Source organism: Lasiosphaeria miniovina (genome assembly GCF_030549165.1).
Source record: "Lasiosphaeria miniovina strain SMH2392-1A chromosome Unknown B0T26scaffold_3, whole genome shotgun sequence".
In the NCBI taxonomy this organism is placed as follows: domain Eukaryota; kingdom Fungi; phylum Ascomycota; class Sordariomycetes; order Sordariales; family Lasiosphaeriaceae; genus Lasiosphaeria; species Lasiosphaeria miniovina.
The window spans coordinates 6,197,356-6,223,925 of NW_026848222.1; the positions used below are offsets into that span (position 1 = coordinate 6,197,356).

General features: G+C 58.5%; 9 protein-coding genes across 9 annotated transcripts; 5 read left to right on the forward strand and 4 right to left on the reverse strand.

Moving 5' to 3' along the window:
- Window positions 1-841: 841 nt before the first annotated feature.
- B0T26DRAFT_750726 (amino acid/polyamine transporter I) lies at window positions 842-2,715 on the forward strand (the record flags this gene model as incomplete). Its single annotated transcript, XM_060445269.1, has 4 exons — window positions 842-1,121; window positions 1,177-2,063; window positions 2,154-2,233; window positions 2,340-2,715. The coding sequence occupies 4 exons, from the start codon at window positions 842-844 to the stop codon at window positions 2,713-2,715; spliced, it is 1,623 nt and encodes a 540-aa protein (XP_060299378.1).
- An 813-nt stretch (window positions 2,716-3,528) lies between these two features.
- On the forward strand, window positions 3,529-5,091 carry B0T26DRAFT_750727 (uncharacterized protein; the record flags this gene model as incomplete). The annotated part of the gene is made up of 2 exons (XM_060445270.1): window positions 3,529-4,709; window positions 4,773-5,091. 2 exons carry the CDS (start codon window positions 3,529-3,531, stop codon window positions 5,089-5,091), a joined length of 1,500 nt encoding a protein of 499 aa, XP_060299379.1.
- Window positions 5,092-5,839: 748 nt separating this feature from the next.
- On the forward strand, window positions 5,840-6,265 carry B0T26DRAFT_750728 (uncharacterized protein; the record flags this gene model as incomplete). The annotated part of the gene is made up of 2 exons (XM_060445271.1): window positions 5,840-6,079; window positions 6,164-6,265. 2 exons carry the CDS (start codon window positions 5,840-5,842, stop codon window positions 6,263-6,265), a joined length of 342 nt encoding a protein of 113 aa, XP_060299380.1.
- Window positions 6,266-7,621: 1,356 nt separating this feature from the next.
- Window positions 7,622-8,644, forward strand: B0T26DRAFT_706459 (uncharacterized protein). Its single transcript, XM_060441809.1, has 3 exons — window positions 7,622-7,928; window positions 8,062-8,347; window positions 8,435-8,644. The coding sequence occupies exons 1-3, from the start codon at window positions 7,883-7,885 to the stop codon at window positions 8,436-8,438; spliced, it is 336 nt and encodes a 111-aa protein (XP_060299381.1). The 5' UTR covers window positions 7,622-7,882; the 3' UTR covers window positions 8,439-8,644.
- A 1,446-nt stretch (window positions 8,645-10,090) lies between these two features.
- On the reverse strand, window positions 10,091-11,689 carry B0T26DRAFT_827943 (glycoside hydrolase family 12 protein). Its single transcript, XM_060447439.1, has 3 exons — window positions 10,790-11,689; window positions 10,476-10,696; window positions 10,091-10,418 (listed from the first exon to the last, which is right to left on the reverse strand). Exons 1-3 carry the CDS (start codon window positions 11,242-11,244, stop codon window positions 10,339-10,341), a joined length of 756 nt encoding a protein of 251 aa, XP_060299382.1. The 5' UTR covers window positions 11,245-11,689; the 3' UTR covers window positions 10,091-10,338.
- A 531-nt stretch (window positions 11,690-12,220) lies between these two features.
- On the reverse strand, window positions 12,221-15,389 carry B0T26DRAFT_773308 (uncharacterized protein). Its single transcript, XM_060446573.1, has 4 exons — window positions 14,920-15,389; window positions 14,352-14,828; window positions 12,902-14,289; window positions 12,221-12,814 (listed from the first exon to the last, which is right to left on the reverse strand). The coding sequence occupies exons 1-4, from the start codon at window positions 15,283-15,285 to the stop codon at window positions 12,271-12,273; spliced, it is 2,775 nt and encodes a 924-aa protein (XP_060299383.1). The 5' UTR covers window positions 15,286-15,389; the 3' UTR covers window positions 12,221-12,270.
- B0T26DRAFT_261170 (uncharacterized protein) lies at window positions 15,390-16,606 on the reverse strand. Its single transcript, XM_060434042.1, has one exon. It carries the CDS (start codon window positions 16,109-16,111, stop codon window positions 15,494-15,496), a length of 618 nt encoding a protein of 205 aa, XP_060299384.1. The 5' UTR covers window positions 16,112-16,606; the 3' UTR covers window positions 15,390-15,493.
- A 3,377-nt stretch (window positions 16,607-19,983) lies between these two features.
- Window positions 19,984-21,389, reverse strand: B0T26DRAFT_642976 (aspartic peptidase domain-containing protein; the record flags this gene model as incomplete). Its single annotated transcript, XM_060437494.1, has 2 exons — window positions 19,984-20,108; window positions 20,180-21,389. The coding sequence occupies 2 exons, from the start codon at window positions 21,387-21,389 to the stop codon at window positions 19,984-19,986; spliced, it is 1,335 nt and encodes a 444-aa protein (XP_060299385.1).
- A 1,683-nt stretch (window positions 21,390-23,072) lies between these two features.
- On the forward strand, window positions 23,073-25,543 carry B0T26DRAFT_675031 (Myb/SANT-like DNA-binding domain-containing protein; the record flags this gene model as incomplete). The annotated part of the gene is made up of 5 exons (XM_060439780.1): window positions 23,073-23,097; window positions 23,391-23,417; window positions 23,618-23,713; window positions 23,908-24,539; window positions 24,614-25,543. 5 exons carry the CDS (start codon window positions 23,073-23,075, stop codon window positions 25,541-25,543), a joined length of 1,710 nt encoding a protein of 569 aa, XP_060299386.1.
- Window positions 25,544-26,570: the final 1,027 nt, after the last annotated feature.

The window sequence follows — 26,570 nt, forward strand, 5'->3', positions numbered from 1 at the left end:
GCAAACCGAATTCCGAAGAGGACGGTTAGGTCCTCTAATTTGCAGACTGCTGTACATGTACATCTCCCATGACGGCAGCAGCCGATTAGCAGGATCATACGCATGACAGGGTGCCCAGTGGTGCCTAGCCCCGAACCCTGCTGCGGTTGTGCGTACCGGGCCGGTTCCGTGATTCTTGGCCGGGAGCACGACATCGGAGACTCTGCCTGGGTTGGCCAGCGCCACCAAAAAACTTTCAAAAAGCCCTGCAGAGCCTACCACACGCCCGTACCTTAGCAGCGCCAAGGGGCACCAAGGAAGATATACATGCTGACCTTCCTAATAGAGACCAATCACACGAGCGCGAGGCCAACGGTTGGCTGATCCTCTATTTCCGCTCGCGCAGCGTCACATGGCATGCCTCACGATGACATATATTCCCGGTCCGAGCTATGGGTTGCCTTAAGTAGCTCCTTTGTGGGGGGCAAGCCGCAAGCCTCACCTGTCATCGTCCCCCGGAGTGCCGCTTGCCTCTTTTCGGCTGGCTATTGCGTAAATTTTTAACGCTTCCGAGGCCTCGGTCAGCCCGACTTATTACACTCCATGATGTGACATTGCGTGAGACGTCTTCTTGGTCGTGGGTCGACGGTGTAGCGGTGGGACGGCGGGTCGTAAATGAACTCTGCTTGGCCCTCTACCCGCTTCCCAAACCCACGCACTGCACCGGACGGGACTTTAAATAACGGGGATCGTCGCGCGACCTGGGCAAAAAAAGTTCTCGCGCCCACACATTCCTGCTGCGAATAAACCGCTCTGTCCAACATCCCTGGCGAACGCGTGCGCGAAGGCGAGACGGGCCATCATGGCTTCAGACGACATCTCCAGCGGCGGCAAGCCTCCTCTTAAGCATGGAGACGGCGGCCACCTCCACAACACTGTAGTCAAGACGGACTCGGACGACGAGGTTGTCGGCGAGCTCGAGACAAACAAGTATGCGTATGACGACTCGCGCAAGCTGGGCATCACGGGCTCCGTCTTCCTTATCCTCAACAAGATGATTGGCACCGGCATCTTCTCGACGCCGTCGAGCATCTTTGCCGCGACGGGCTCTGTCGGCATTAGCCTGATCCTCTGGGTCATTGGTGAGCTAGTCCCTTGAGCGTCACGCCCTGGACACACATGCTGACGAGCTATCAGGCGGAATCTTGACCTTTGCCGGGCTCAGCGTCTGGCTCGAGTACGGGCTCGCGATCCCGCGGTCGGGCGGCGAGAAGAACTACCTCGAGCACGTCTACCGGCACCCCAAGTACCTCGCGACGTGCGTGCTCGCGTCGCAGATGATCCTGCTCGGCTTCTCGTCGGGCAACTCGCTGGCGTTCGGCCGCTACGTCCTCTACGCGTCGGGCAACGAGCTCAAGGACAGCTACAAGGCGCGCGCCATCGGCGTGGTCTGCGCGACCTTCTCCGTCGTCCTGCACGCCTTCCTGCCCAAATGGGGCGTCCGCCTGATCAACACGCTGGGCGTCTTCAAGGTCGTCATACTGCTGTTCATCGTGTTCTCGGGCTTTGCCGCGCTGGCCGGCCACCGCAAGGTGGACAACCCCCACAACTTCGACAACGCCTTCGCCATCGAGAGCGGCGAGGGCTACAGCGGCGGCGGCGCGTATGCGTACTCGAACGCGCTGCTGAACATCATCTACAGCTACAAGGGCTGGGAGAACGCCAACTACGTGCTGGGCGAGATCCGCGACCCGCGGCGCACGCTGACCATCGCCGCGCCGCTCGCCGTCGGCGGCGTCACCATCCTGTACGTCCTAGCCAACGTAGCCTACTTCGCCGCCATCCCCAAGTCGGACCTAGCCACCTCCGAGGTCATCGTGGCGGGCCTATTCTTCAAGAACGTGTTCGGCGACAGCGCCGGCGCCCGCAGCCTGCCGGCGTTTGTGGCCCTCAGCAACCTCGGAAACGTGCTCGCCGTCAGCTTCGCCCACGCCCGCCTCAACCAGGAGCTCGGCAAGGAGGGCTTGCTGCCCCTAAGCCGCCTATGGGCGTCTAACAAGCCGTTCAATTCGCCCACGGCTGCGGTACGTTTGGTTTTATTTCCGTTTTTATTGCAGCCTTTTTGGTGCAGTGGGATTTCGCACAAAACCGTTTGCTGACGTGACCACACCCAGCTCTTCCTCCACTGGATAGTTACTATTATTGTTCTCCTGGCACCGCCGCCGGGACCTGCGTACAACTTTATTGTCAACCTGTAAGTTGTCTTCCGGGGTGTCCCTGTTTGCTATACCTCTGCCAAAAGATCCCTTCTTGAAAACACGCTAGGGAATAAAAATCAAAACTAACACAGCCCCCCACAGATACACATACCCGGGCGCGTGGATCAACAGCTTCGTGGCGGGCGGGCTCATCTACCTGCACTACTCCAAGAAGGAGAACTGGACGTCGGGGTGGTACACGTACCTGCCCATCATCGTGGTGTTCCTGCTGTCCAACGTGTTCCTGGCGCTGGTGCCCTTCATCCCGCCCGACGGCGACTGGAACGCCGACGGGTACCCCTACTACGTGTTCCCCGTCGTCGGCGTCGGCGTCCTGCTGCTCGGCGCCCTCTACTGGGTCCTGTGGACCAAGTTCTGGCCCGCCGTCCGCGGCCACAAGATCGTCTCGGAGCGCGTCGTCGACGAGGACGGCGCCGAGGTCATCCGCTACAAGAAGGTCAAGACGCATGTGAGCTAGGGGCTAGTTGGTCACTTTGTGTGGTGATTGCAAAAGCCGGGGGGCGGGGTTGTTTTGTCCGTTGATTGGTGTGAAGTTGTCGAATACCCTTCCGTCAAACTAGTTCTATGGCTTTTAGGTGATAAGATAAAGAGAAATGAAGACGAGAAACAGAAATCGGGAGGCTTTCAAGGACGCAAAAAGGCCTAATTTCCTCACAGCGCACCCTGATTGTTTTCTCCCGCGGGCTACGACGGGTATCTGAGCCTCTCGTATAAAACCCCAGAGCTCCTTTACTCTCATCCAAATGCATATCAGAGCCCTTTCTTGGCCGATTTCATTTACTAGAACCCCCATGTTTTCGAGCGTGGCGCCAATCTAATAATCGTTCAGGGGTGGATCCATTGCAGTTGTGGGGAGTGTCCGCCTGGGGCCTTATCCGAGAAGTGGACGCTGTGGATCCGCCTGTCAGTAACGTTCCTTAGCGCCCGCGATACTCCATAATTGCTGCAGAGCCTTGAATTGCATCAATCTTGTCAGACAAGGGGGCTACTACCTACACGGGAATGCAGTAAAGAAATGCAAAATGCACATACTGGTTCTGTACTGACTTCTTCAACCTTTCGGTTTGATACTATCAAATTTTCCTGTTAAACTTTGTTCTGGCTGGTGGTGGAATGTTTTTATTCATTCGGGGCCTCTCTCGTCAACCCCACCCTTGAACGGGCAGGGGTTGACATCTTTCAGGCCCGTCCCTCTTACCCCGCGCCACGTCGCGTCTTCTTGTCCTTGATCATCAGCTTGCCGGTGCACGATCGAAGCGTCCACTAAAATATGGAGCGCGTTCAGTTTGGCATGCCAGAGTCATGGCGTCCTCGATTTGTCAACCCCGACGATCCGACCTACGAAGAATGCCGGGCACTTGGCAACTTCTTCCACCTGAACCACGGCAAGCAGTGTTCGCACCCCTGCCACACTTGGTTCCGCGACCTTCGCCCGTCACCGCCCGCCCTACGACCTCCCAAGACCATTTTGGCCGAAATTCTGCGTGACCACAGCGCGTCCATACCGTCGCATAACGATGCCATCCTCGCCAACTACGTTTGCCCAGTCGTCGGCGACGGCGAGACTCAGAACACCGCTGAAGAAGCTACCGAAAGTGCCTCGTTCCCGCATTTCACTCTCCTCCCGCCCGAGATCCGCGAGCAGATCTGGCTCTTCGCCCTGCCGCGCCGCACACTCGACCTTCGCGAGGCCCGCCACGCCCGCGACTACATCGGCACGCGCTGCGTCGCGCTGCCCATCCCCCAAGTCGCGCGCGTTTGCCGCGAGTCTCGCGACGTGGTCCTCCGTCACGGCGAACGCCTAGTCTCCGTGATGCACCCCTTCAACAAGCCCAGCGGCAACCGCCGCACCAACGTCCACCCCCGCCCCCGCCCCGCCCTCAAACCCGTGTCGTTCCCCCTCGGCTTTTTCGTGAAGGGCGTTGATGTCGCCCTGCACCTCCCAGACCCACGCATCGACATCGAAGAAGAGCCGCGCGTGTTCGAGGCGGCCGTGGAGGGCGCCTCGTACGGGGACCTAGATGGCCCTTTCAAGATATACTCTGTCAGCGGCAGCTCTATCACGGCCTCGATGAAGTCTGAGGCCGCCGCCGTCAACTGGGCCGGCGCCACGCGCCACCTCCTCGCCGACGACCGCCGCCGCGACCCCGTGTCCACCTTTGCCCCCGTCAACACGGCCATCGCCTCGGGCGGCTGGCTGATCCCGTGGCAATACCTCAAGAGCCCCGCGCCCGGCCCCGCCCTCAAGACCGTCTACGTCTTCTTCCGCAGGAGATACACCGAGGTGTCGCTGCTCCTCGGCCCCAACTTCGACCCCGCCGGGCCCGACACGAATGGCACAAAAAGGTTCTTCCAGACCGAGATCCAGTTGCTGGTTGATCTGTATGACGACCAGCGGCTGGCTGAGCTCAGTAGCTTGGAGTCGCTGTTTGTGGATGCCAAGAATAACAAGTACGTCTTCGTGTTACACAACGGGCGTGCATCCGCTAACCTTTGCTTCCCCCGCGTTCCCAGACCTCGCTTTTCTGACCCGGGGGCGCGGAACCCGGGCCTGTGTCTCAATTGCGAGCGTGTGCAATGGGAGCAGCACATTCGGCCGCTGGTACTGTGCCAGTGGCTGCAGATGCACCAGGACGAGCTGCCGGACGAGGCCGCCATCGCCGCGGTCTTCCCTCGCGACGATGCCAGCTCGCCGTACAATGTTGATCATCCGTGGGTCAAGGAAAAACTGCGCGATGCACCCGAGTTCCGCCCTGCTGTCTTGATCCACCTGCAGGCCGTCGAGGAGGACCGGCTTGTCCAACCCGGAGCCGATGACCAGTCGTGGTGGTGATGCTTGCCAAGATAAAGTTCTTCCTCGAATTATCTGCTGAGATGTAGTGTTCGCCCAGTAATAAGTTTCTTGGCGGCGGCCAACTCTTCATTACGATTTCACACCAACCGTTATCCGTGCTTGTTGGTTCGATGGATTACGGTGCACGCGCATCGGCTCCTGATAGGCGCTGTTCAGAGTATCTACATGCTGTCCATACAATCCAATCCCTGGGTGTGTTTGTTAGCGGGGGACCTTCCATGATCAAAATGGCCTCAACACCTTACTCCTCGCCCTAAAGGACTTCTTACTGAGGGGGGGGAATAGCACTGGAAGCTCTATTATTGAATCCTTGAGGCCTGTCTCTCCCCTATGATACGTTTTCCCTAGCCGGTTTATCTATAGTAATCTTTCTTCAGCAAAGTATCACGCCAACAACCATTCAGGGCTTGGACTGTACAGGGCTTGGATTGTTGTACATGTATAATACCTACATTAGTCATGCACGGCCTCCGCTCTCAGCCCCAAGCAGCTCATTTCCCCGCTTCCATCGTTGCCCAGAGCATCGCCAAAGTCTTCCAGTACAGCTTCAAGTTACAATCAGTCTCGAAAGGTTGAATCTCCGGTCCTCTCACTTCGCCGTGTAACGTCTTTCCACCGCATCAGGCTTTCGCTTTGTGAGATTGGCCCAGCTCCCTTCAGCACAAGTCATCGGGCAAAGTTACAGGCCTCACGGAAGGCTCCCTACTCGCGGCGGTGGTGGACCGGCATGTCGAGCCTCGAACCACTCGCAGCCTACGGGCTGACCTGCAATGTGATGCAGGTGATCAGCTTTGCCAGTGAGACGGCGCCTGTGTGCAAGGTCATCTTCGAGACAGGGACCCTGGACCCCAGTCTCGTCAAAAGGACTGCTGGTCTTTCCGAGGCTCTCACAAGCCTCGGCGACCTGCTGGATTCTGCGCCGAAGCCCATGAATTCCGACGATCAGAAATTGCTGGATGTCGCAGCCGTGGCCTAGCAACTGAAGGCTGACGTTGACAAGATCTCAAGCAAGGCATGAGATACGTAAGCTGACAGTAGATATAGCAAAAAGAATGAGACATCGCTGACGCAATCGGAGATTGCGGGCATCGAGGATGATTCCCTTCGCAGGTTCGTCGAAGCCGTCTCACAACACAAGGACAAACACAGATAGAGCAGCTCCTCGGCGAGGAGTCAGCCTCGATTAAAGCCGTTTTTCACGCTGGGGGTGTCATTCTCCAATTTGCGATAAGCGACACGGGCGCGTTAGTAGTTTTGGAGTCGGAAAAGACTCGTGAAGTGCTAGGGAATTCGACGGCACATGAGCAACTTCTACGGTGCCTCAAGTACGACACCGTGAATGAACGACGCAACCATATTGCCAACTCTCACAGTAGCACCTGTCAGTGGATATTCGACTTGAAAAGCGAAAGCGGCTTCCCCGAATTTCTCAGGTCGCCGACTGAGAAGCTCGTCTAAATCAGCGGCAAAGCTGGCTCTGGGAAGAGCACGCCGGTCAAGTTCTTAGTCGAAGATCCACGTGCGCAAGAGGTAATCAAATCTGCCACCCCAGACGTCTTAATCTTGTCCCATTTCCTCTCGATGGCGGCTCAGCCGATGCAAAGAAGCATCAAGGGTATTCTTTGCAACCTTCTCCACCAATGCGTCCAGAATGTCACTGGGCTCTCTACAGCTGTTCACCAGCATTTCCCGAATGTCAAATCCAAGGAATCTCCGAGCGACTGGTCTAGTAAGAGGCTGGAGGCCGTCTTGGTGCTTTCCATTTCATCATCATCGCGGGGAATATGTATCTTCCTCGATGGTCTAGATGAAGTCGACCCATCGGATGGCCAGTTTGAACTGATGGAGTTGGTCGACAGGCTTTGCAGCCTAAAGCTCTAGTTATCCCTGCTACATTTTGCCTGGATTTCGCAAACTTCTTCACGACGCCTTCGGCCGTTCGTCGCCGACAACGGAGAAACTTGTTAAGGACTGGATTTCTCAAGGAATAGTGTTTCAAAAGGAGGATGTCGACGAGGAAGACATTGAGGACCTCGATATCCCGCCCCCGCCCTTTTAACTTGATGTGACTGGTGCTACTAGTACTCATGGGAGCAGCTAGAGCGGGGGTGAATGGATCTGTTCCCAGGGCGGCGATGGGGCTGATGAGCTCTTCCGGAACTGTAACGGCTCAGGGGTTCTAGTTTTTGATCCGTGCCCTTGGTCGAATCTAAGTTGGGGTTGGTCTGGGCTGAGCAAATGCGGCGCAATCATGCTGTCTCAAGGGGAGTTTGTCGCATTTGTGAAAGCAGAACGTCTCCCACGGCATATCGCGACGAAGCGCTTCACCCGAGAGAGTGGCACTTTCCAGGAATATGTTGGCCGTCGAGTAATTACCTGGCAGGTTAGACTCGGCGGGTTCAGGTTAGGGTTAGCGAACGATAACTTTAATGCTGGTAAGGGCTACCTTTACCTAAACTGTGAGTGTCTTGGCAGTGGATTACCTCCGGTTGACTAATTCTAATTTCAGGTGAACAATTTGCCATCCATGAAGGTTCGCTCGGAGGTCAGCGGCGCAGATATCGGTAGCATTATCCGAACCTAAGCCCGACCATTATCACTCCCTACATCTTAAACCCTTGTCAGGTTACCCTGACTCACCTACTTCACATCGTGACGCCACAGCACCTCCCTCGAGATCCCACAACTTCAAACGGAAGACCAACACACGCCTTGGATACTGCCACAGCCACATGATAGCATCCGCAAATATGAGCGACGACATAGCAGGATGCCTTTAATGGACGATATTGCGCTGTTGTGTAATTGGCGGCTCCCTTTTCGTCGACTACCATGTCAGCACTCGTCGAGCGGCCATCATCCACCACGGGCGCCGCATTCAGAACATATGCCGAGTCCCGCAGTGGATGTGCGCCTTCGCAGACACAGATCCCGGCATGGGAGACGAACCCATGCGCATAGCCGCCCAATTCTTGGCCTTTGTTGCCTTCATTGTTGCCCTCCGGATTGTGCTTTCGGCTTCCTTTCGGACCCTCTGGAGCCGCGAGACGATGGTTGTGGACACGTTTGCAGCCAGAATCCTATTGGTCATCTGGCTGTACCTCGTTCTGTCGAAGTGCCGCCTGGCTAGGGACCACAGATACGTGGAGGACGAGGGTCAATGCTCGGGCGTCGACATGAAGGATCTCGACGAGAAGGTGGACGACGCGGAAGATCTGTTAGGAGACAGGCAGGGCTACGAACCGTTGGCGTGCGTTAGGCATTTCGTCACATGTTGCTCGATGCACTGATTGAGCTGCGAGGTTTTTGCAGTTCGACTTACCTAGGTCGGACTGCAGCCAGGACATAAAGGCTCCAGAAGCGACTTGGCCGGAAATTCGAGCAGTCCCTCAAGCAGCTGGACTGGTTGTGGGAGTAAAGGCATAACAGAGCTCTAAAGAAATGATTCCCTCCGCAAAGTCAGACTCGGGGACAGATCTAATATATATCCTTCCTAGAAATCCCAGTGGCGCTATTGAGCAGGGTGGGCGACGATATCTTATCGATCGATATCGATTATTTAGTAATCAAATTGATCATTTCCCCGCTCCTAACTACTCCAAACCCCTTAAATCTATTAAATTAATTAATTATTCTTAATATAGACTCCTTGGGTGACCCTGAAGGGTTAATACTATACCGAGAATCTATTTCTACTTCATTTACCCTTAAAGATCATACTCGCAAGCCACAGCTATCGGAGCCTACTATTACGAATCCTTGTTGAAATGCACAATAGTGGGGCACGCTCAGTTTGGTGTGGACCAATCAGGAGCGTCCCATAGAAGGAACCAATTAGGAGCGTCCCTGGGTCCCGAGGTTCGGGACCACTTAAGGTCGGGACGCGGGACAGTGTCCCGCGCGCCCGGCGTCCCAAGACCGCAAGGTCTCGGGACCACGGGCCAGTGGGACCATTGTTATTGGTTACACAGTTAGATATATACGATGACCGTACCCACGGTCTTAGATAGTTCTTGCTTGGTTCTTCAAGCAAGCAATACACATTCACTGCACTCATACACTTTGAGTGGCATTCCAATTTGACTGTATTACCGTGCGATAGGAGCTTGCCCTTTGTTCTATCTTCATAATTACCAACCCCAGCATCCTGTGGAGCCCGTGCTCCCTTACAGACAGACGACACTAACAGTCGAGGGTTTGTAATAAGCGCTCAGCGGGGTCAGTGCCAGGACCCACTGAGCGCACTGAGCTGAGTGCTCAGTGGGGCCAGTGTCGAGACCCACTGAGCACACCGAGCCGGGTGCTCAGTAGGATCAGTGCCGAGACCCACTGAGCGCACTGAGCAGGGAGCTCAGTGGGGATCAGTGCGTCTAGGACTGAGCACAACTGAGCATCTAAGGCAGGAACTCTGATTGGTTGTTCATAATTCTACATAGGAGCTGGCAGTACGCTCTCTGGGAGACCGGTTCTGCAGCTATCAATGCATCTGGTTAAGCATACAATGGTCGTGTGTTGAAAGCCTGTCTTTCGCAATCTGTGCACGATACTCCTTGCCTTCTAGCAATCTCCTACCTGCCGTCCAGACCCCACAATCCTAGGCCGGGCCTAGCTCCGTGGACTCTGTTGTCCAGATTGTAACAGTGATAGTAATAGAGTTAATCCCTATCACATGCGTACCGTAATACTAATTAGCTATTAATATCCTTTTAATTCTAATAATAAATGCTAAACCGGAGAGGGTCTTTTCTAGAGCTCGTCGTACGATATCGTGGGAAAGAATATAGCTAGAAAAGACCACTATCGAGATGCTTAAATATTTGAAACATTAGATTAGGTCAGGCCTTACAACAGAGGCGGGAAAAAATATTAACGAGGTCAATATCGTAGATGACTAAGTAGTATCTTAATGAGTCAGCAGTATTGAATGAATATTGATCGATAATCGATCGATAAGGCCGATAAGCGATATGGATTGATCCCTGTATTGAAAATATTTCGCCCACCCTGCAGTATTGAGAGCAAGGGAAAATCCTAGATGATTATTTTTAAATTACATCACCAAAGATCAAAGGTCATGGATTATCTAGCATTCATCCAACGACATTCTACGTGGCTGTGTACCTGTCACTTTGATCCATGGCCTCCTTACAAACACAACCTATCATCATCCCCAAGATATACACTTGCCGACATCATCACCTATCTGCGAGTTCGCTCGCTTCATGCTCAGTTGATACTTGCCGAAAACTGCGCAACAGACATGCTGGCCGGCCCTCCAGTGAAAGTCTCGGTGCCAAACTGGAACACTGCGACACAAACTCAGCACAACTCGCAAGCAAAACCCGCGGGAAACAAAAACCTACCAATCAGATTCTGGCTGCTTGCCGGGAACCCCTGGTACGTCTGCAGGTAGTCGAAGAACAGCTTGGCGTCGCCGCTGAAGCTGTTGGTCGTGCCGGGCGCGACGAAGCTGTACACCGGCATGTCCCCGTTCATGCCCACCCAGAGGTCCCACGGCCAGCCACCGACGCTGACGGTGCCCGTCGACGAGCCGATTGGGCGGATGTCGCCAAGCCGGGCGAGCCTGGGTTGCCAGATTCCAGGACGTCGTCAGCCATCACACTCAGCCCAGGGCAAAGAATACGAGACCTGGCCTTGGCGAAGACAGGCAGCTCACCAGATCATGACCTCGTAATCACCACTGCTATTCTCGTGTCCCGCGTCAGCCGCCGTGAAGATGTCGTAGGCGGCGTTGGCGCGCACACCGGCCGTGGTGTTGTACTGCCAGGCGACGGCCGTCGGTATGCTGACTACACGGGCAAGCGTCTGGCCGCGCGCGAGCTGCTTGCCGGCGTACGCAAAGCTCTTGACCTGGCCCGGCCCGCCGCGCCACGTCCACTCCGTGCGCCACTGCACACCCGCGGCGGAGCTGCCGTCGACGGACGTGCACTGCGAGCCGGATGTGGCCGAGTCTTGCCCCCACAGGTTGTTGTTGGCTTCGTACCCGCTGCCGGACCAGTAGCTGAACTGTGAACAGAGTGTTGTTGGCTGTTGACGCGGTGCTGGGTGCGTTCCGGGTGCCATTGCGGTGACTGAGATTAGGGATAGCGGGAGGACGGAAGTAAGCTTCATGGCGGCAGTTCCTGAAAGAGACAATGGGGGTGTACTGCTGCTGCTGGATGTGATCCTGGTAACTACTGGCCGTCATCCTGGAGCTTTCCGGTCTCTTTATCTACCTCCTGAACCGACGTCTTTCATACTTGGAGTTTCTCCTTCACACCCTTTCGGTATGGAAGGATGCCTATCTAACCCCGAGAGTCTTCTCGGACGAGCGGGAGTTGAAGACATCACGCGCTCCGTCTTCAAAGGCACCGTGCCAGCCACCTAATTGTCATACAGGGATGCTGCTGGTTCAAGCCTCTATATGTGGTATAGACAGACATGGCGGCTGAGCAGAGAGTCCCCAAAGCCTCGGCACGCGAGTTGAGAGGGTTGAAGAGAGACACGTTGGGCAGGTGGTCGTTGGCCAGGTGGTCGTTGGGCATGAGGCATTTGGAGAACTGCGTGAACCCCAACGTTGCATCCTCTGTCACTTCGCCAACTCGTTTATCCCGCACGTAGCCGACCGGGTGAAATATCTATGGTGGCCGTTTGCGACTCGTCACTCGTCTCCGCACCGACTGGTACTCTGTCCGAGACATTATTACGTCCCCGTGGCCATCAGCTTGGAGCACAGGACTTTCCTCATTTTGCAGAAACGGGAGTCTGGCAAAATGGTGTGGCCAACGATCATGGGTAGATGAATGCCGAGTTTGCTCGTAACAAATGGGCTGTAAGAGTCCGTGTGCCTGTTCTCTGGGGGAAGATTGGAGACGATCTTGACTAGAGGCCAGGGTGAAGAGACAGCTGGAGGTCTGCGGCCTTTCGCTTGATCCTACCTGGCAACCCTGGGAGGTGAAGATCGAGCTGAAAGTCTCGTGATGCTCCGGGAGATGCAATAACAGGCAACTTAGATTGGGCTGCACGTCACCGAGACATGGGATCCGCAGCAAAAGGATGAGCTAAACTCTGACGTCTGAGAGCACGCTTCAAATAATTAAGACATTATTAGTTCCAAGTCTAAATGTCTAGAAAGAAACACCAAAAGCCAACACATTACTACGGCATCAGCGCCTCCCGGTCCGGATCCTGCAGCCTCGCCAGCTCCAGCATCAGGCGATACAAGTAAATCGTCAGATCGACATCACGGAACGCCTTAGCGAACCACTCGCGGCCGCGGTCGGCAATCTCCCTCGCGCGCTGACGGCCCGCGTCAGTCGACGTGAGATAAAACACCAGCTCAGGCAGCTCCTCAAGCCCCATACTGACAGGAACATAGTGCACCCATGGGGCGAGGCGGTCGTCGTGCCACTCGCGCAGCAGGGTGAGCTTGAGCGGCGCGGACCGCGACGCCAGCAGCATGTAGAAGCGGCCGCTGATCCCGTCGCCGTCGACGTCGAACACCAGCTGCGACCGCAGCGGCGCGTGGCGGTCCGCCCACGCCCGCGTGCCGAACGCGCCGCGCTGCTCGCGGCACTCGCGCCAGCTCGCGCAGCCGAACACGTGCGTGAACGCCACGTCGTACAGCCGCCCGTCGAGGAACCCCGACAGCACCCGTGCGATGCCATCCCCACCCCCCGAAGCACCCCCAGCAGCAGCCGCACTCCGCCGCTTCGTCTTCTTCATCTCACCGCCCTCACCGGCATACACCAACTCTTCCCCGCCGCCGCCACCATCACGCCGCAAATACGCGTGCACCCTGCCGCCGCGATTCGCCGCCAGCGCAACAAAGCGCTGGCGGTGGAAACTCGCCCACCAGCCGTCGCGCCCCGCGAACCCGCCCGTGGTCGAGCCGGCCCAGTACAGCGCGGCGCGCTTGGCCGCCCACGGCACGTCGCGGCGGGCGTCGTAGGCGAACTCGGGCTCGCCGTAGGCCGGCGCCGGGAACAGCATGTCGCCCATGGTGGACGCGCGGCCCGTCGACAGGATCGGCACGAGCCCGCGGATGAGGCTGAAGGTTGTCGGCGACTGGAGCAGGCCGTGCTGGCGGCTGTATTCGGGGTGGAGGCATAGGTCGGTCGCGGAGGCGAGGTCTGAGAGGAAGGGTAGGCCGTAGGTGTTGATTTTGTTGTTGTTGCTGTTGTTGTCGTCGTTGTTGTTGTTGTTGTTGTTGTTGCTATTGCTGTTGCTGTTGCTGTTGCTGTTGCTGTTGCTGTTGCTGTTTGGGGAAGTGGTGGTAGTGGTGGTGGTGGTGGTGGCGTTGGATGAGGGTGCGAGGCCAGCAGAGCAGTGCCGTGTCAGCGCGTCCCAGGTCGGGCGGTGCGACAGGTCGGTGACTGTGAAGTTCGTAGGGCGGCAGGTCGCGTCGCTGGTGGCGGGCGGCGGCACGACCACGCGCGGCTCGTTGAGGCGGTTGACGAGCAGCTGGATATCGGGCAGGGCGCCGGTGCCGGCAAGCGGCGCCAGCAGCTGCGTCAGGGACAGGCCGATGTTGCGGTCGAATGTCACGGAGCGCTTCGGGTGGCGGCAGGCGGTGCGTGCGGTGTGGCCCGAGAAGGCGCAGTGGAACACGTCCATGCCTGGTGTTGCGTACGCGTCCGCCAGGGTCTGCCGCACCTCGCGCCCGCTCAGCCGCCAGAAGGGCGAGACTGAATCGAAGATGGTATCGAAGTCGTCGATCAGCAGCGACCCGTGGGCTGTGGCGAACGTGTGCCAGGCCTCGAACCCCGCCGGTGGTTCCACGCCGTACCGCCTCACGTACTCGGCTTCGGCCGTCGCGAAGTCCTTGGACTGCCGTGCTAGCTTCTGGTCGAACTGCTCCCGCGCCGCGCGCATTAGGGCCTCGACGGGGTGTTGGTGCTCGGCGGTGCCCCAATCCTGGGTGGCTGCGGCCTGTGCGGCCTTAATGGCGGAGATGTTGGCGAGATAGGGGCCCAATGGGAGCAGGAAGAGCGCCCAGAGCGCCCATTTACGCTTCGTCTGCCTGGGAAGCATGGCGATGACCTGGGCCAGGGTCAGGAAAGCCGCGGCCAGCACCCCCAGCGCCTGGGTTTCTGTCGACTGCAGAAAGGGGTCCTGCGCCGCCACGATGCCAAAGACGGTGATGGGAGCGGCAATCCTCCAGGACGCCGAGTGGGCCTAGTAGAGAAACATGACGGTCAGCGCTCGGAAACCCCGGGCAGCGGCGGAGAAACACGAACCGTTCGAATCGTGAAATACCAAGACAGGGCCTTGGCCAGGCCGAGGACCAGAGTCGGCACGATGCCCGCGACCATGTTGCCCGGCAGGCCAAACGCGAGAGCTTGCAGCAGCAGCGCCGCGGCCAGCATGGGCACGACACACAGCGAGATGTCGACGATGGCTTCCTCGACGTTGACGGCCGCGCCGTCGCGGCAGCCCAGCGTCGTCGCCGTCGTTTTCGTGGTCGCCGTTGAGCTCGCTGCGGGCAAGAGATGGATGTAGACGCGCACCAGGGCACCTAGCAGCGCGGCCGAGAGCAGACACTCCTGCAGACCCCAGTTGGACAGAGCGAAGATGGCAACCGCGGCTGCGAGCCCCGTGCCCCAGACCGTGTTAGCGAGGGGAGACAAGAGAGACCACGGTTCGGCCGAAGCGAGGACTTGCAGCTCAGGGCGAAGCCGGTTCTCGGTGATTAGCAGAAGGGGAGTCAGGGCCGGCTGTGAGATTCCACGTCAGCAACCAAATACGCCCCGACTAGATGAGACAGGACGTGGCGGGAGAAGGCGAGTAAGGCAAAAGGATGCTCACAAGCAGGCCAGGCACGCCAGCCTCTGCATGATAGCAGGCGGCGGCGGCAGCTCCGGCAGCAAAGACCCATATTGCGTTGGAGACATTTTTACTACGTCGAGGCGGCTTCCAGCTGACGGGCGAAGCGGCGTTGAAGAGGGAGTGGAAGCTCCAGATGACAGGAGAAGCGGCCTTGGAGATCGAGCGGAAGTTCCAGGTGGTGGTGCGTGACCGCGCCTGGGACCGGACCAGCACGGGCAGGACGAGCCAGCACACGGTCTCGGCGCAGAGCTGGCGCGTCTGGATGGAGCCGAGCTCCCAGAGCCGGGACGAGAGGTGGTGTGTCAAGGCGGCACACAGGAGAGCTGCGGCGGCGGAGCCGGCCATTGAAAACTAGGAGGTGTGTAAGACAGAGAAGAGGAACGGGACGTCCCGGCAGCAAATGGGATCCCGGAGCTCGACATGAGCAGCAGCAGCGGCAGCGGCAGCGGCAGCGCCATCTCAGATACCGCAGGGGGCACCAGCTGAATAAGTACGAGGCCGATGGGCTCCAGCCAGGTACTGACTCCGGACTGGGTAGGTAACCAGGGCGAAATCAAACTCCCCGGTCCAAGACATGGCCCAAACAGCGCCGGGCCAGGTGCCGCGCCCATGCCCCGTTGGCAGGGCAGGCCTGCGGGAGGTCTGCACCTACTCTCCATCGTCGTCGTCTTCCGGACCAGGGGGAATTAGGGGCCTGTGTCCTAGCCTGTTTCCTGGCCTGTGTCCTAGCCTGTGTCCTAGCCTGTATCCTGGCCTGTGTCCTGGCCTGTGTCCTGGCCTCACAGTTGGCGGCGGCGAGGGCGTGCGTCGCTCCACACACAAGTCCCCCACGCCGTCGACCACCATGGCATATTGCCCGTCGGCAACGCATGTCATTGGTGCGGGCTTGCTGTGCCGTCGACAGGTTGCGCCCACCCCGCCCCCTTTTCCAGTTCCTTTCCCATGCCCAGAACCGCAATCCCCATTCGCCACCCGCGCCTCGACGTTTGATCCTGCGCCGCCAAAGACCGAGTCGGCCTGCGAAACACGCGAGCGCCCGCCTCCCATCAAATGATTGATTGTCACCGGCCCCATGCTCGAGTGGCATGGACAGACTGGAACCGTGCAAGATCCATGGACGCACCAGGCAGCTGCACCGGTGCTCGCTGCAGCGCATTCCGCGGCGCGTCATTGATTAACTCAATAGGGAATGAATCTCTGTCGATGGGACGGAACCAAACCAGCCAGGCCAGGGAGACGAGTCACTTGGTTCTACACGCCGCAGAAGCCACGCCTGCACGCCACTATCATGGGCAGTTTTGAGGTCAAAATGGACAAAAAAAAACCAAGCCCAAAAAAACCGGGGGAAGACAGAGAGTGTGGTGTGGTGTGGTTGGAGGGAGTGGGATCGCTCGGACTTTGTCGAGGCTGCGAGTGCGGCGCGTGAGACGGACGGACCCGAGGCAAAAAGAGCCTTGTTGGCGGCCGACTTTGTCCACGACCTAACCCGCGCCGCGGACCTGGCCTGGCGTCTCCCTGGTCCCGGGCCACATCTGGGACTGGATTTTCCGGTTGTCCGCCCCCGCGAGCACCCACAAGATGGTCCGCGGGATTCATGTCTGGTCGCGGCCTTCAGTTGGAAAAATAAAAAGACGAAAACAGAAATTTCAGATGGTTGAAACGGTCCGACCGGTGCTTGTGCAACGCGGCCGGCGAGATTGCATTTCACCTAAACAATAATTTGTCAATTGCGAACAAGGACTTGTCAATTGCGAACATCAGTTGCGAACAAGAACTTGTACGTCCAACGCCTCGATCCGGTCTCTCTCAGTAAGCACTGGGCGGCTCAAAGGCGTGGCATCAGCGCCGTGTGGGCCCCCGTCGGCATCATCCCTTGAACAGAGTTAAGATGGGCTGACATGACGTGATGCTGGCCATGACTCTGCTTCTTCGCCGACCCAGTGCTGCGGCCGCCACGGTCGAGGGCTCCCATTAATGATTGATTAGGCAGTCTACGCGGCGGCGTTGTGCTTTCGTTCCCCTCCTGAAATTGTTCCTCCGCGAAATCCGGGCTCCGCTGCGCGGTTCAGGGGTTGGGGCTCGGTTCTGGGCGCAGGTAGAGACCATCGTCGCCCTGGCGCAGCCTGACGCGAATACCCGCCGGCCGCAGCCCTCGGCCGTCATGCACGCGCAGCAGCTCCTCGCGCGACTCGGCGTCGAGGCCGTGCAGGAACATTGTCAGCAGGCCGGCCTCTCTGGCGCCGATGCCGAGGCGGCGCGAGTCGGCGACGACGCCGGCGGCGAACACCACGCCACAAGCAAACACGGCCAGGGGAAACGCCGCGTAGCGCCAGCGCACGGCGACGTCGACGGCCCACTGCTCGTCGGCGCCGTCGACGGTGCCGCCGTCGAGCTCGCGGATGCGGTACGTGATCAGGCGCGCCGCGCTCTCGAGCGCCGCCATGACATTGTTCTTGTTCTGCGACCCCGCCAGCGCCAGCCGCATGAAGTCGAGCGTGCTGTTGCGCGCCAGGAACTCCACCATGGTCGTCACGGCCCGCTGCGAGATGTTGAACCGGGGCTGGATCGTGCGCGACAGCTCTACCCGGCGCTGCCCAGGTCCAGGCGCAGCTGCAGGTCATACCGCGGCAGCAGCTCGACCTCTCGCCCGCCCTCCCCGTTGTACGCCAGCAGCCCCAGCGGCGCGAGTGAGTTGCCCCCCCGGGAAACCTGCCGATCATCAGTGGCTGGCGGCGGATGGGCCGGAACGAGCCGTCGACCTTGCCGAACGACGAGGCGCCGAACACGGCCGTCTCGGCCAGCACGCCGTTGACAATGCGCGCCTCGTGCACGTGGCCGCAGAACTCGAGCGCGCACTCGGCCCCGGACATGGCCGCGTCCTCCCACGGGACCCACCCGTTGAGGTAGGCTTGCGGTAGCGCCAGGAGCGCGAACGCGACGAGCATCGTCTCGGAGCGCGCAAAGCTGAACGTGTCGCGCGGCGAGAAGACCGCCGACAGCGCCAGCCGGTCCCGCGGCTCAATGTATTCCGGCTTACCCCAGTCCGCGAGCCCGTCGCCCCTAACGAAATACAGCTCGCGGTGCGCCTTGTATGCGATCTTGTACCGCGTGTAGTTTCCCGGCGAGACATGGGCGGCTGCCCCCGAGGCCGTGGCTGTGATGGCCTCTTTCGTGACCTGACTGCTGATGTCAAAAGCAAGAACTACAGATGCCAAGCGACGAGTAGTGCGGCCAGGTGCAGTTTCCCGTCGCGCAGCGCAGCGACGGCGGCTGGGGCTGCGAGGCCAGCGACGAGTTGACGACGGACATCAGCATGGCCGCCGACAGCGCTACGTCGGGGAACAGCCGGTACGGTCCGGGGCCGAACTCGCCGCCGCCCGGGGGGGACGTCGCGCTCTTCATCATGAGCCCCGCGTCGAGCCCCGACGCCCGCGAGATCTTGGCCAAGTCGCCGTCGCTGGCCGCCGACCGGCCCTCGTACAGCACCAGCGCCTGCAGGAACGGGTCGACGGCCACCAGCGCGATCGTGACCCACGCGCCCATCGTCTCCCAGTGCCTGCACACAACACCACCACCACCAACACGTTAACTCCTTGCATACTCCCAATAACTGCTCCAGGGGCGTGAGGGATGATGACTTGCCTCGGCCGCAGCCGCCACAGTAGACACACGTAGCCGAGCGGGCCGCGGCTGGCCTGGTCGAAGGCCAGAAACGCGGCAAACAGGCCCGCGCACTTCGTGAACCACGTCCACTTGCCGTGGCCCAGACACGAGCCGACGACAAACGCCAGCGGCGTGCAGATGAAGATGGAGCACACGGACACGAACGCATTGAGCGAGTACGGGTACGTCCACGCCAGCAGCGGGCGGTTGTCGAAGCGCGCCAGTGCGGGATGCCCGTACCGCTCTTCTGCCCCGTCTTTCATTGCTGACATTGGCAAAGCTGTTGAGGGGGATAAAGATAGGGGTATAAAAAAAACAAAAAAAAAAAATAAGTGGAGACTGAAAGGAAAAGGAGACAAGAGGAACAATGCAAGCAATGTGTGTCGGGAGCCAGCAGCCAACTCTATAAAGCGCCATAATTAGGTAGCTGTGGCCCGTCAGATACACGTGCCAGGCAGTTCCGTTATCACTGCGCTGCGGCAGCAATATCGCGAGCCCCAACAATTGGGCCGCAGTTCCGCCATCGACGGTCACTCGAGCAGGCAGCCGGCGAACGTGTGGCGACAATCAACTCGCGGAACACGGCCTGGGGGGTTGTCGCTGCTGGATTTGCTCGCCCGCTCCCCTCGCACAGCTTCGTCCGCCGGGGCACACTGCAGCGGACGCCACACGGAAGGCTCAGCACGCCGCATCATGTCACTTACTTGTCAGAGGCTGGTTCAAAACCAAGTCTGGGGCTATGAGCCAGCCTTCGAGCCCGGATAGATATCCATCTACGTACCTAGGCGGGGATACACACCCATGTTGCCACGTTGAAAAGGTTCCACGACAGGATATGTCCACCATCAGCCAGCAGCCCGGTTTAAACTACGTCAGACACGCTATTTGACAAGTGGGTTATGGACAGACATACCTACCTAGTACTTAGGGACTCTGCGGTCTCTGCTCTCTTGAAGATAGATGCGTCCGGTCGACAGGCGAGAAACCTGCCAAGTCGATAGCTTCACAGCGGTAAACTGTAAAACGACTGCAGCGAAGTACGTCGGGTAAGTTTGCATCCCCATCAGTCTTCCTCGGCCAGAAAAATAGGTCAACCATCCGGTGAGTGATCCGCGAGCCCGTTGACTAGCCCGTTGAGCCGAATCGGTGACATCGACTTCAGTGTTGCAAGCACAGAAACATCACGCAATCCAGTTCAGACGTTATCAAGAAACCAAAGCAAGCCTCGCATTGACGCCATGCAAAACAAAATGCAATATCGAAAAGACAAACGCTCCGCCCATGATCTATAGGGTATGTATGTATATGTACAACACGTTATCAGGCAGTATATACGAGAAGCTCAGTAAGAACGTGACAGGTCTATGCACATCTCACCCTTCACACGTGCTCGGCCATGGCCAGAGTGTTGTTGCCGCCGTTGAAGACGACGAACTGCGACTTGAAGAAGATGTCGCCCCAGATCTGCAGGTCGCCCTGCGTGGGCTGGACTCCACCAAAGCAGGCTATTGTTTGTTATGTCAGTTTAGAGCTGCGGGCATTGCTGCAGAGGTGAGGGATTGGGGGGGGGGCTTACTCTTCGACGCGACCTGCGCAAAGTTGATGTCCTCGCCCTTGATCCTCGCCGTGTACACGCCGCCGACGTCGACGAACAGATCCGGCAGCTCGGCGGTGCACGGGAACACGATGCCGCCGAGGGACTGGCTCTCGACGGCGCCCTCGACCTGGCTGTAGTAGCCCGCGGCCACCTCGGGGGAGACGAGCATGAGCGTGGTGCCCGTGTCGGCAATAGCCTGGCCCGTGGCCAAGGCTTGCGGGCTGGTGGCGTCCCCGACCGAGAAGGACGACGTGGAGAACTGCCAGAACCCCACCGACGTATTGACGGGGATCCATGTCAGGTCGCCCGTGAACTTGGTCGTGTCGATGCGGCCAAACTCGTACGCGCCGACGGCGTTGCTGCGGAGGTCGGCCGTGAAGAGCGGCTCGGCGAGCGACGGAAGCACGTTGTCGAAGAATGTCTTTTGCTGCTGGGGCTTGACGGTGTTGAGCTTGGAAAAGGCGAGCCCGACGAGGCCGTTGCTGTCCACGTCCTCGGTGAACGAGGTTGTGACCTTTGTTGCCATCTCGATTGCCTGGTTGGGCACCGTGACTCCGCCAATGTCGACCGTGTCGGTGCCGACGTTGCCAGATGCGCCGGATTCGTCACCATACTGGATAGAGAAGGAGGCACCCTTGAGCATCTTGAAGGTCTTTGACTGGAGAGGGTTGTAGAGCTGGTGTCCATCCGAGGCCACGGACGACAGCTGTGTGTTGAACACCCAAAGATCCGACGAGCCTGTGTCAAAGTCGAGGTCGAGCGTCTGGCCGCCAATGGTGACCGGAGCAAGGTATTCGATGTCGCCCTGCTCGGGGGTTGCCGTCACCTTCCCGATGCCCGTCGAATTTGTGGCCGTGGCGTTGGCGTTCAAGTCTAGGCTGCCAAGCCCCTTAAGAATGTTGGGCTTGGTCGCCCCGGTGCCCTTCGCCTTGGTCTGGACGTCCGCGGCCCCGACGGCAGCGTTCCCCCCGTTCCTCACGGCATCGAGCAAAGCTGGGGGGAGGGGCATGCTGAACTTCCGGTAGGCTTTCAGCAGCTCCCTTGGCCCATTGCGGGCTTTAAGGTTTGCGTTCCTGACGCGCTCAACCTTGAAGGAACGCTTGCGTATGCTGGATGGCGCCGCTGCCACCCATGATAGGCAGAAGGAGAAGAAGATAATAGTGAAAAGGGACAAGTGCACTTTCGCCATCCTGACCAGAGGGTGCGTAAAGGTGAGAATGGATGAGAAGGAGAAACCACGGCAGGCTGGAAGAATAGAAAGAAAGCCGACGTGAAAAGGTGAGCCGGACAGGGAAGAGGCGGTTCGAGTTATCCCGCTTGAAGACTCTTCGCTGCCGGAGAATGTAAACAAGCAAAGAAGCAAAAGCTAACTCAAGAAGGGAAAGTTATTGACGAAGTGGAATGCGGACAAAAGGGAGAGGGGGGCAAACATGCATCTTTAAACGGCAAATGGACTGACTGCCTTGGAATCGTCCAAGAATTAATAACCCAAAATACATGAGATTAATGACCCCGGGGGGCCAGGATGGAGCAAGCATGGCGGCCGCGGCGAACAGGCGTAGCAGTGGCGGAGGGCCCAGGCCCCAGGGCCAGGGGGCCATGATTCCATGCCTGTGCTGTTGTATTCTTGGACCTTTTTGTCGTCTTGTCGAACCATGGCAGGCTCTGCCCGCTTGCAAAGCGATCTCAAGACAAACAGTGCGGCACATTGTATGCGGGCTTGGAGCCTAGGAACCTGGGAGCCCTGCATAAGGCGGCGAGTGGCGTCGTGACAAGCTTTGGCCCAGGCGGGAACAGGCCACAGCGGTAGTAGGGGGCTACGTATTAGGGGCTACGTATTAGGGGGGCCGAAGCCCCACCAGCATCAGGGGCTGGTGAGGCGAGCCCCTATGCGCGCGACTGGTGCAGGATCCTGAAACCACCTGTAGCGCTGGAGAAGATTGCCTGTAGCACTCGACTGAGCGACACCATTGGTGGCCCCATGGCTGCGACTTGAGCTCTTGCTCTGACTGCCTGGGCTAGGTGACATGCAGACGAATTGGGTAGGTAGGTAATGGCCCGGCGAAGGACGTAACAAGGAGGCGGAGAGCAACGTAGTCCGTGCAGCCCGGGATGACTGCCGGGAGGTTATTCCCGGAGCACGCGTGTAGTGACTATATTTGCAATTGCCATCGCAGGATGTGGCTGTGGGCCACGGCTCCTCAAGCTCCGGCGAAGGAAAGGATCATTCGGACAGCTCCCATCGCGGCCACTCTTTCGTGCCAACAAGGTAACAAGAAATAAGAATTGACTCGAATGCAATACGGAGTGATGGGTGCTAGATTGCACGTGTAGCTCTCGAAAGTGTGTGCATAATGTTTCCCGGGCAATCCAGGAAGTCGTGGTGTTCTGGAATGGCGCATGACTTGGCGCAGGACCTGGGCAAGTTGCACAGACACGGGCATCAGCGGAGGATCGGCGGATTTCCCACGACCAAAAACTCGACAATATGCCTCCACACAGCTGTGGTCTAACCAGGTCAGGTCCAGTGACCAAATCAAGAAGTCGAAAGCCGGATTTCGGAATCGGGAGGGAAAGTGAACGCGTAATTGTGGAGAGAACCTCACAGTTGTTGAAACAGCACTCCTGGCTGAAACTTGGATTGTGAGCAAGTGCCACCAATCATCCACTAACTCCAGATCAATCTGTCCTTGCTGCCGAGAGTGGGGTCGGGACTGGGTCAAACCCGGTGCGTGCTGCCTCCGATCAGCCAATCAACGCCGCAACCGACTCGCGGGGCGAAACAACGCTGCCAAGCATTAGGGTGGGGCCTTGGCGGGGAACAGCCCTCGGTGCATGAATTCCTGAAGAACCCCGAAAAGAGGTGTGCAGGATGGGTGGCAGAGATCGCCAAGATGGTATGCACAATGCCATCTCTACCTTACATAGCCAGCTGTCGATCATATTGAATGCGTCAGTGTATAGTGGCAGGAGGCCAGTAGAAGGAAGCCGTTGCCGATGCAGAAAACTGGGCAAGATCAAGAGCTAGAGGACAGCATAGAAGCAGCCGGGGATTGCCAACACAGAAGCTCCAACGATCGGCGCAAGGGCCGACTGTTAAATCAAGGAAAAAAAAAAAAAAAGACAGGACGGCTGCCAAAATTCGCAGATTTTATCAGAACTTAATGCACTTGATGCACTTTAATGCCAGAACTTGAAGTGTTGGAAATCACGGCTTGTGCGCCTACAGAAAATTGAGTGCACTTCAGAGATCAGCGCGCTCCGTGGAGCAAAAGGAGGGGAAGGGGAAATGGAGTATGCTGTCACGTGACATTTCCGTTTCGCGCGTTGGGACGGCCCAGCCCCCCCCCGCTTCACCGTCTCGCGCGCGGATTTCTGCAATCTTTCCAAGCTGACCTGGACCTGACAGGGCGCCAGCTTGCTCCAAGTCAGAGATCGTCGCACCATCCACAATCGACGAAACGGAGCCGATTCAGCCCGGCCGACATCCGCAGCGGTGCGCAATTCCCAGCGGTGCGAGCATGCGTCGCCGTGTGACAAGTTGCGCTATATTTTGACTTTTTGAGCGCCCGTCGTGAGCACGCGTCCAGCGTTTGCGCCTTGCCCACCTCAGCCCGCCCCAGCTGCTGCCCGCGGGGAATGCCCTGGCCCCGTTGGTGACGCCCCATTTTAGTCAAGGCCCCGTCCCCACTCTACTCCCCACACAGTCGCTGCCCTGTCTGTCTCCGTTCCGTTTTCTTTGGCCTCGCTCGGCCCGCCTGGCACCAGCGCCACCGCCTACTGCCTGCCACTGCCAGTGCCAGAGCAGCCAGGCACCGCACCGCAGCGCAAGCGCAAGCAAGCGCAGCGCGCGCGCCGGCTCCATCGCAACTCCCGGCCTTCCCCCATCCCGGACCGAAAGCATCCCCTACTGCTCGAGGATCGGGCTCCACCCGCCTGCCCGACGGACGCCATGTCCGACGAGGACTTCTCGGTCGGCGGCGGCGCGAATGGCAACCACAGCCCCAACCTCGTCCGCCAGTCGGGCAAGCACCGCGGCCCGCGCTTCAGCTGGAACCTCTCGTACGAAGCCACCTTCTTCCGCTCCCTCTGCGACTCGGTGCACCTCGGCCTGCGCGAGGGCAGCACCTTCAAGGTCGAGGCCTGGGACCGCGCCACCCAGGCCCTCATCGATCGCCACAACGCCTATGCCAACAAGGGCCATCTCATCAACAAGAGCGACAACGCCCGCAAGAAGTTCCGCTTGTGGCGCGGCCTAAGGGAGGACCCCGAGTTTATCTACAACCCCCAGAACAAGACGGTGTCGGCGAGCGAAGATGCCTGGAAGAGACACATCGAGGTGGGTGGCTGACCTTGGACCCCCTATCACTCCACCCAGCTCGGCTTAACTAACCCCTTGTGCGCTCCATCCAGAGAGAGCCCCTGTCGCGCTCCCTTCGCGGCCGCCCCTTCGAGCACGAAGACTTTTACGAAATTCTGTTTCCCGACGTCATTGGCTCCGGCGGAGCTCCGAAGCGCCTTACGAAGCCTCGCAGGACTGACACCCATGATGCTAGAGCCTCGGAAGAGCAAGACGCCCCCGGCACTGGCATCATGGATCTCCTGTCCTATCCAAACCCAGCCCCACCGCAACTTCCTCCACCACCACCACCACAACAACAACAACAACCGCCGCCGCCGCCGCCGCCGCCGCCCGTCCAGCAACAGCCCGTCGTTAACATACCTGCGCCCGCTCCTCCTCCGTTGACTCAACAACACCCTCGCCCTAATACCAACAGCTTGCAAGCCCGCGCCGCCTCCATGGCCCCCGGCACTGCGCTCACACCCCCCGAAGACAACGTCATGCAGCCGCGCAAGCGGTTCCAGGCCACTGACCCGGCAAGCCAGCCCGAGAAGCGGCGGCGCACCGCTGCCCCGGGCTACCTCGACTTGCCACAAGCACAAGGAAGCGCGGGCGGCCCCTCCCCTGCGACCGGCGCCGCTTCTTCGGCGGGTACTGGTACGAGCACGGGCATGGGCACAGCCACAGGCGTGGGCACTAGCACGGGCACGGGCACGGGCACTGCCGCTGCGACGGTTGCCGGCACGTCGACGGCTTTGGACGGCATCCAGGCGCTTGCCGACGCGCTGCGGACCGCCCGCGTGCGGCCGGGCTGGTCCGAGCAGGCCATGGACATCTTCTTCCGCGACTTCTCGGACGAGGACATGGACCTGCAGCTCAAGATTGCCGAGAAGGCCCTCACCGACGAGAACAAGGCCATGGTCTTCTGCAAGATGACCCTGGCCCTGCGCAAGCACTGGGTTAAGCGCCTTAGGGAGGTGCACAACCGCGGAGTTGCATAGGGATGGTCAGTGCAGGCCCGCCGCCAAAAGAGCACATCACTGGCAATGCCTTGACGCGCTCAAACCTTGTCGCCCAGCTGGGCGTATCTCGTTGCTTAGGCTTTGTCTATCTTCCTGCTCCCTCTCTTCACATCCCATGCCATCGGATAAATACTAGGCATTCCCTTTCTTTCTTCTTTGGCAATTTTTCTCTCATGTTTTTCTTCTGCTAGGCCCTGCTTGCAACAACGGCGTTTTTTTTCTCTTTCCATGCACTTAGAGGCCTGGCTGGCACACAATTGCGGCTAGAATTATCGCCGCATAGTACGCATGCCGGTGCGTGTATGTGCATGGCTTTTGCTTTCTGTCCACGGACATCTCAGGCAGGCGGTTAGCGATTTTCTTGCTGTATGGGATTGGGTTTTGTTCGGGTTTGTTTGGCTCATACTGAGAGGCGAAAGATGACGGTAGTTAGTTGGGTGGGTGGTTAAATAAGGACCGGGAGGGGGCATGTATGTGCGTGTGCGCGTGCGTGTGCGTGTGTTTGGAATAGCGAGGAGGCGGCGGGGGCGTGGTGGTTAAAATTATGGGTTTTTGCTTCTTCTTAACGACTGCTGTGTTCAGCAAATGGATGCGGCGGACGTATTTAGGCTTTGGCCCTTGACGATATAAAAGGAACGGCGGGATTTGTTTCTCTTTTCTGCGTTGGATGCTGGCCAAACTTCAGGGGACTATTTTCGGGGGGTTCGGTCTTTTAACATGATAGTTTGCTTGGCGGGAACATCGAAAGGTTGTACTGTTTCTCTTGCCTCGGCCGCTGATATCCATTGACAATTCCACACAGACAACATGTGCCGCGGTCTGGACTGCTGTTTTTGGCGGGCGAGTGGCCTCAAGTTCCGGCAGTCTAGGCCGCCTCAATAAGTACATGCCGGGCGGGGCATATGTTCTCTCGGTGTTAACAGTACCCGCATAGCACTAATCCTCAGCAGGTTGGCGGGAAGCCGAACTTATGGCGGCTCACACTTGCGGCGAAGGCCACGAGCCT